This window comes from Rhinoderma darwinii, unplaced genomic scaffold, assembly GCF_050947455.1.
Source record: "Rhinoderma darwinii isolate aRhiDar2 unplaced genomic scaffold, aRhiDar2.hap1 Scaffold_1616, whole genome shotgun sequence".
NCBI lineage: Eukaryota > Metazoa > Chordata > Amphibia > Anura > Rhinodermatidae > Rhinoderma > Rhinoderma darwinii.
The window spans coordinates 21832-31074 of NW_027462017.1; the positions used below are offsets into that span (position 1 = coordinate 21832).

At 35.9% G+C, this 9243-nt stretch overlaps 1 protein-coding gene across 1 annotated transcript; it reads right to left on the reverse strand.

The window, feature by feature from the left end:
* Window positions 1-528: 528 nt before the first annotated feature.
* Window positions 529-4101, reverse strand: LOC142699727 (uncharacterized). The gene is made up of 2 exons (XM_075848074.1): window positions 3014-4101; window positions 529-609 (listed from the first exon to the last, which is right to left on the reverse strand). Coding segments are annotated over exons 1-2 (855 nt in total). The 5' UTR covers window positions 3868-4101; the 3' UTR covers window positions 529-608.
* Between the last annotated feature and the right edge of the window lie 5142 nt (window positions 4102-9243).

Below are 9243 nucleotides of genomic sequence, written 5' to 3' on the forward strand. Positions count from 1 at the left end.
TGTAATGCGTGTCAATGCGTTCCACTGAGTAGCCCCATGTATCATGGCATCGTAAGTTGCTAAGCAACTGCTGTAACATTACTATAAACATCCATTGACACGGCTATGTCAGTCAAAAAGTCATGAATGTAAAAAATACAGATATATTAGTAAATGCTCCCTATAGTAAGTGATGGAGATATTAGGAATATCTAAAAGTAGCTTTATATCGGCTTTTAAAGATGATCCACACGTGGGTTCAAAGACCTCTGTATACAACCAAGTACTCAGAACGATCTTGTTCCCAGAGTTATGGGACCACATAGACACGTCTTCACGTGTCCAGGATGTCACATTATCCTCATACGTGTAACGGACCCATATTATCACACTAGTGATATGATATATCATAAGACAAAAGAATGCATGAGAATCCCTCTCGCTTTTAATATCTCTATATCACTTAGAAACCTAATAGGAGACTAGAAACAATTCAACAAATAATAAACATATTTTATTGATGCAATAAGACTTGATGCATTGAACATAGCCCCGTCAAATATCATAGTACAATAACATTGAAAAATAATTAAAGAAGTTCCGAAGTTCTGTTGGGAGTGGTATTCCAATCTAAAAAAATACAAAACATAATTGTTTTTAGTATTTATAAGACATTGACAGTAAATATGAGATATAGATATTGATATTAATGTGTCAACAATCATCATACTGAAGAGAACATCAAGAGAACACGAGGGAACGGAGCTCATAAGGCTATTCTATCTACAACAAATTCTACATTAAGTCCACAAGGTTTTAAGGAGTTCAGTAAAAAAATCCATCTTAATTCTTTTTTGTGTAAAACCAGATGGCGATCACCGCCAAATTGTAATGGAGGAACATGGTCCAGAATCATAAATGTTAGATCCCTTTCATTGTGACCATGTTCCGAAAAATGTTTAGCTACAGGTAAATCAAGTTTCTTTTTACGTATAGAAAAACGGTGATTGTTTAGACGAGTTTTAAAGGAACAGGTGGTTTCACCCACATAAAGGAGGCCACAGGGACACCATAGCACATATATGACCCACTCTGAGTCACAGGTGAAATTGTGTTTAATTTTAAACTGTTGTCCAGTCAACGGATGTCTAAAAAATTCCCCTTTGCACATCAAAGCACAATTAACACATCTGTAACATGGAATATTGCCAGGTTTTAGTGGTTTAAAAATAGGTTGTGTCGTTTTCTTATGATCTGGCATTCTGGTTTTCACCAGTCTATCTCGAAGATTTTGTGGGCGTCTATAGGACATAAGTGGATCATTATTCAATACATCAATGTGTCCAAAACTATTGCTAATAATTGGCCAATGTCTATTCATAATTTTGGAAATGTCTCCACTTCTATCATTATAAGTAGAGATAAATGGAATACGTTTCCGTTTTTCATGTGCTGACGGTTTTTTAGACTGCAATAAACTGTCCCTCGCTACATTATCAATCTTCTTTCTATGTGTCCACAGTAATGTTTTGGGGTAACCTCTTTGTAAAAAGTTACTAACCATAGTGTCTAAAGATATATCAAGATCCTCCTGTCTGTCGGTATTGCGTTTGGCCCTAATCATTTGGCTGTACGGCAAGGACCTTACCATACTTCTCGGATGGCAACTATCAAATCGTAACAGAGTGTTCCTATCGGTCTCTTTCGTGTACATTTTAGTTCTAATTATATTATTCACAATAGATACAGTAACATCCAAGAATTGGATATTATCCATAGAATGTATCATCGTAAATTGAATATCATCATCTATTGAATTAAGAAACCTATGAAAATCAATTAATGTAGTGACAGTGTCAGTCCAAATGAGGAAGATGTCATCTATGTATCGCCACCACTTCAAAACATGTGAGAAGTGGTGGGATACATAGACCGACCCCTCCTCAATGTTGTCCATGAAAATGTTGGCGTACGTGGGAGCCATGTTAGACCCCATGGCCGTTCCTTTCAACTGAATATAATAACTCTCTTTGAATATGAAATAGTTAGATGTCAAAATAAGTTCCACTAATGAAATAATAAACTCACAAGTAGCATTGTCATAGTCAGAAGTCAATAATTTACGTCGTACAGCATCAAGACCCTTGTTGTGATCAATCGAGGTATAAAGAGATGTAACATCAAAGGAGACCAAAATGGACCCCTCTGGTAGTTTTATAGATTTTAATTTCTGTAGAAAATCAGTGGTGTCTCTAATATAAGATTTGGAGTTAATAGCAAAATTTCTCAGCACTTTGTCCACAAAGATAGAGATGTTACTTATTAATGAGCCCCGGCCAGATACAATAGGGCGACCTGGTGGGTTCATTAAATCTTTGTGGATTTTTGGTAATATATATAAGCAAGGAGTAACAGGAAATTCAACAGTGAGAAATTTATGTAGCATTTGATCAATTATATCTTCATCTAGAGCTGTTTTAATAAGTGAAGTAATTCTTTTTGAAATATCCTGTCTAGGATCATTTTTTAGTACTCTATATACATTGGTATCTGCTAGTTGTCTGTAACATTCTCTCAAGTACATATCTGAATCCATAACCACGATTGCTCCACCCTTATCAGCAGGTTTTATAGTGAGATCATGGTTATGGATCAACTCATCTAATGCCACCATATCAAGAGTAGTCATATTAGGCTGTTTAAAGCTCAATTCACACGTTTGAGACCTAAGTAAAGCAATATCTTTCTGTACTAGTTCTCTAAAGGTTTCTATCGCATGTGATGCTATAGGAGGTTGGAACACACTCTTATTAAATAACCCCAGTTTATTAAGTGATAGTATCGGAAGGGTATCCTGTATTACTGTATTAACCGGTTGTGTTTCAAACCAGACCTTCAATTTAATAGATCTGACAAAACTGTAAATATCCAACTCTAATTGAAACCAATCAATATGCTGATTAGGGCAAAATGACAACCCTTTTGATAATAATTGTAATTGTGTATGAGACAATTGATGTTGAGAGATATTTACCACTGTGGTTTGGGCAGAGTCCTCTTGGTGCTGTCCTGCACCGGTTTCTGCCCTTTCTGATGAGTAGATTTTTGAAAACGGGTTCTTCCTTCCTCTGCTTCTCCTACGACCTGCTCGTCTGGTTTTCTTCTTTTTGATTTGTCCAGTGGGCTGGAATCTAAAAAATCTTCATTATTACTTGGAGGATATTTCTTAGTATGGAATTGATTACGGGAATCGCTTTTATTGAAAGCCGGTTCATTGCTTCTTTTGTTGTCACGTCTAAAGGCTCCATCAGCATAATTGAGAGAATTGTCCCAAGTGTAAACACGTCCCATAGAATAATCTGTTTGATCACGGAACCATTTCTTCTTTTTGGTTTCTTCTATATCCATCCTCACTTTATTGAGCGTCATACGTAATTTCTCCATGTGTACATTAAAATCATCAGTTTGCACCAACGTTTTGAGTGTGTTCTCCAAATCTTGTACTTTCACCCTTAAAGATCTCAGATCTCTCTGCAAAAAATCCATATTAAGTAATATGGTTTCCAAGGCATATTTGCTTGCGAGTTGCTCATTTTTATTCCTGAACTCTTCGTGTTGCATATGCATCGTTGGTTTAAGTAAAATTCTCATCCCCCGTGGGATCATGTTGTTTCTATAGTATTGTCCCAATGTGAGTAGATGTAATTCAACATTAATCAGACGTCGTGACTCAAATTCCAGATTTCTCTTGATGTCAGTAATAGAAGGAACACTTAAAAATGACACATCACCCTCCGCTCCACTCAGGATTCTTTCAATGTCCTCTTCAGTAAAAACAGCAGCAGTATTGGATGAAACATTCCCAGCAGGTATATTGACCTGCTCCATGTTAAACGAGTAAATGATGGTTGAAAAAACGTGGTGCAAGCTAATGGAATCCAGATATAGCACACAAGAAGACAGCAGCACTCACTAATGAATAATCGACCAGGTGCCCAGCAAAACGTCCCGATCCTAGGACGTATAATGATATATAGCAGAAGAAAATTTGCAGCACTCCAACATGAAAAAAATGGTGGTTTATTCAATCCAAACTAACAGCAACGTTTCAATCCTACAATAGGATCTTTATCAAGCCTAGTGACACATCTACTCAGCAAGTTTATATATGTTTGAGACTCTTTTACATAATTAGTCTCATTATAAAACAATCAAATACAAAGTGTATGAAAACAAACATCATATATTGTGTACGGTATCATCATAAACATAGACATGATACAGAAAATACAGAAGTGTGTATGTGACATCGTGAATAACAATACATAATAACAAAAACATTAAAAACAACTGATTACATTATAATCATTTATGCAGCAGTGGTGTAAAATCCATTGGCATATCCTCACTCACCAATCAGAACTTCAGACTCAACTACTCCATTCAAGTGTGTTACAGCACTCTGCTGCATCCCTCGTGGTAATTGAAATTCGACACATCAGTGTAATCCCCCGAGGCGGAAGTAAATCATCACTCCGCAGCAGAGAGCATAGATCGCATCCATATGATGTAATGCGTGTCAATGCGTTCCACTGAGTAGCCCCATGTATCATGGCATCGTAAGTTGCTAAGCAACTGCTGTAACATTACTATAAACATCCATTGACACGGCTATGTCAGTCAAAAAGTCATGAATGTAAAAAATACAGATATATTAGTAAATGCTCCCTATAGTAAGTGATGGAGATATTAGGAATATCTAAAAGTAGCTTTATATCGGCTTTTAAAGATGATCCACACGTGGGTTCAAAGACCTCTGTATACAACCAAGTACTCAGAACGATCTTGTTCCCAGAGTTATGGGACCACATAGACACGTCTTCACGTGTCCAGGATGTCACATTATCCTCATACGTGTAACGGACCCATATTATCACACTAGTGATATGATATATCATAAGACAAAAGAATGCATGAGAATCCCTCTCGCTTTTAATATCTCTATATCACTTAGAAACCTAATAGGAGACTAGAAACAATTCAACAAATAATAAACATATTTTATTGATGCAATAAGACTTGATGCATTGAACATAGCCCCGTCAAATATCATAGTACAATAACATTGAAAAATAATTAAAGAAGTTCCGAAGTTCTGTTGGGAGTGGTATTCCAATCTAAAAAAATACAAAACATAATTGTTTTTAGTATTTATAAGACATTGACAGTAAATATGAGATATAGATATTGATATTAATGTGTCAACAATCATCATACTGAAGAGAACATCAAGAGAACACGAGGGAACGGAGCTCATAAGGCTATTCTATCTACAACAAATTCTACATTAAGTCCACAAGGTTTTAAGGAGTTCAGTAAAAAAATCCATCTTAATTCTTTTTTGTGTAAAACCAGATGGCGATCACCGCCAAATTGTAATGGAGGAACATGGTCCAGAATCATAAATGTTAGATCCCTTTCATTGTGACCATGTTCCGAAAAATGTTTAGCTACAGGTAAATCAAGTTTCTTTTTACGTATAGAAAAACGGTGATTGTTTAGACGAGTTTTAAAGGAACAGGTGGTTTCACCCACATAAAGGAGGCCACAGGGACACCATAGCACATATATGACCCACTCTGAGTCACAGGTGAAATTGTGTTTAATTTTAAACTGTTGTCCAGTCAACGGATGTCTAAAAAATTCCCCTTTGCACATCAAAGCACAATTAACACATCTGTAACATGGAATATTGCCAGGTTTTAGTGGTTTAAAAATAGGTTGTGTCGTTTTCTTATGATCTGGCATTCTGGTTTTCACCAGTCTATCTCGAAGATTTTGTGGGCGTCTATAGGACATAAGTGGATCATTATTCAATACATCAATGTGTCCAAAACTATTGCTAATAATTGGCCAATGTCTATTCATAATTTTGGAAATGTCTCCACTTCTATCATTATAAGTAGAGATAAATGGAATACGTTTCCGTTTTTCATGTGCTGACGGTTTTTTAGACTGCAATAAACTGTCCCTCGCTACATTATCAATCTTCTTTCTATGTGTCCACAGTAATGTTTTGGGGTAACCTCTTTGTAAAAAGTTACTAACCATAGTGTCTAAAGATATATCAAGATCCTCCTGTCTGTCGGTATTGCGTTTGGCCCTAATCATTTGGCTGTACGGCAAGGACCTTACCATACTTCTCGGATGGCAACTATCAAATCGTAACAGAGTGTTCCTATCGGTCTCTTTCGTGTACATTTTAGTTCTAATTATATTATTCACAATAGATACAGTAACATCCAAGAATTGGATATTATCCATAGAATGTATCATCGTAAATTGAATATCATCATCTATTGAATTAAGAAACCTATGAAAATCAATTAATGTAGTGACAGTGTCAGTCCAAATGAGGAAGATGTCATCTATGTATCGCCACCACTTCAAAACATGTGAGAAGTGGTGGGATACATAGACCGACCCCTCCTCAATGTTGTCCATGAAAATGTTGGCGTACGTGGGAGCCATGTTAGACCCCATGGCCGTTCCTTTCAACTGAATATAATAACTCTCTTTGAATATGAAATAGTTAGATGTCAAAATAAGTTCCACTAATGAAATAATAAACTCACAAGTAGCATTGTCATAGTCAGAAGTCAATAATTTACGTCGTACAGCATCAAGACCCTTGTTGTGATCAATCGAGGTATAAAGAGATGTAACATCAAAGGAGACCAAAATGGACCCCTCTGGTAGTTTTATAGATTTTAATTTCTGTAGAAAATCAGTGGTGTCTCTAATATAAGATTTGGAGTTAATAGCAAAATTTCTCAGCACTTTGTCCACAAAGATAGAGATGTTACTTATTAATGAGCCCCGGCCAGATACAATAGGGCGACCTGGTGGGTTCATTAAATCTTTGTGGATTTTTGGTAATATATATAAGCAAGGAGTAACAGGAAATTCAACAGTGAGAAATTTATGTAGCATTTGATCAATTATATCTTCATCTAGAGCTGTTTTAATAAGTGAAGTAATTCTTTTTGAAATATCCTGTCTAGGATCATTTTTTAGTACTCTATATACATTGGTATCTGCTAGTTGTCTGTAACATTCTCTCAAGTACATATCTGAATCCATAACCACGATTGCTCCACCCTTATCAGCAGGTTTTATAGTGAGATCATGGTTATGGATCAACTCATCTAATGCCACCATATCAAGAGTAGTCATATTAGGCTGTTTAAAGCTCAATTCACACGTTTGAGACCTAAGTAAAGCAATATCTTTCTGTACTAGTTCTCTAAAGGTTTCTATCGCATGTGATGCTATAGGAGGTTGGAACACACTCTTATTAAATAACCCCAGTTTATTAAGTGATAGTATCGGAAGGGTATCCTGTATTACTGTATTAACCGGTTGTGTTTCAAACCAGACCTTCAATTTAATAGATCTGACAAAACTGTAAATATCCAACTCTAATTGAAACCAATCAATATGCTGATTAGGGCAAAATGACAACCCTTTTGATAATAATTGTAATTGTGTATGAGACAATTGATGTTGAGAGATATTTACCACTGTGGTTTGGGCAGAGTCCAACCTATTTTTAAACCACTAAAACCTGGCAATATTCCATGTTACAGATGTGTTAATTGTGCTTTGATGTGCAAAGGGGAATTTTTTAGACATCCGTTGACTGGACAACAGTTTAAAATTAAACACAATTTCACCTGTGACTCAGAGTGGGTCATATATGTGCTATGGTGTCCCTGTGGCCTCCTTTATGTGGGTGAAACCACCTGTTCCTTTAAAACTCGTCTAAACAATCACCGTTTTTCTATACGTAAAAAGAAACTTGATTTACCTGTAGCTAAACATTTTTCGGAACATGGTCACAATGAAAGGGATCTAACATTTATGATTCTGGACCATGTTCCTCCATTACAATTTGGCGGTGATCGCCATCTGGTTTTACACAAAAAAGAATTAAGATGGATTTTTTTACTGAACTCCTTAAAACCTTGTGGACTTAATGTAGAATTTGTTGTAGATAGAATAGCCTTATGAGCTCCGTTCCCTCGTGTTCTCTTGATGTTCTCTTCAGTATGATGATTGTTGACACATTAATATCAATATCTATATCTCATATTTACTGTCAATGTCTTATAAATACTAAAAACAATTATGTTTTGTATTTTTTTAGATTGGAATACCACTCCCAACAGAACTTCGGAACTTCTTTAATTATTTTTCAATGTTATTGTACTATGATATTTGACGGGGCTATGTTCAATGCATCAAGTCTTATTGCATCAATAAAATATGTTTATTATTTGTTGAATTGTTTCTAGTCTCCTATTAGGTTTCTAAGTGATATAGAGATATTAAAAGCGAGAGGGATTCTCATGCATTCTTTTGTCTTATGATATATCATATCACTAGTGTGATAATATGGGTCCGTTACACGTATGAGGATAATGTGACATCCTGGACACGTGAAGACGTGTCTATGTGGTCCCATAACTCTGGGAACAAGATCGTTCTGAGTACTTGGTTGTATACAGAGGTCTTTGAACCCACGTGTGGATCATCTTTAAAAGCCGATATAAAGCTACTTTTAGATATTCCTAATATCTCCATCACTTACTATAGGGAGCATTTACTAATATATCTGTATTTTTTACATTCATGACTTTTTGACTGACATAGCCGTGTCAATGGATGTTTATAGTAATGTTACAGCAGTTGCTTAGCAACTTACGATGCCATGATACATGGGGCTACTCAGTGGAACGCATTGACACGCATTACATCATATGGATGCGATCTATGCTCTCTGCTGCGGAGTGATGATTTACTTCCGCCTCGGGGGATTACACTGATGTGTCGAATTTCAATTACCACGAGGGATGCAGCAGAGTGCTGTAACACACTTGAATGGAGTAGTTGAGTCTGAAGTTCTGATTGGTGAGTGAGGATATGCCAATGGATTTTACACCACTGCTGCATAAATGATTATAATGTAATCAGTTGTTTTTAATGTTTTTGTTATTATGTATTGTTATTCACGATGTCACATACACACTTCTGTATTTTCTGTATCATGTCTATGTTTATGATGATACCGTACACAATATATGATGTTTGTTTTCATACACTTTGTATTTGATTGTTTTATAATGAGACTAATTATGTAAAAGAGTCTCAAACATATATAAACTTGCTGAGTAGATGTGTCACTAGGCTTGATAAAGATCC

Bases quoted from the DNA above. Each gene is read 5' to 3' on its own strand.
- LOC142699727 (XM_075848074.1), bottom strand. From the start codon at position 3,867: ATGGAGCAGGTCAATATACCTGCTGGGAATGTTTCATCCAATACTGCT.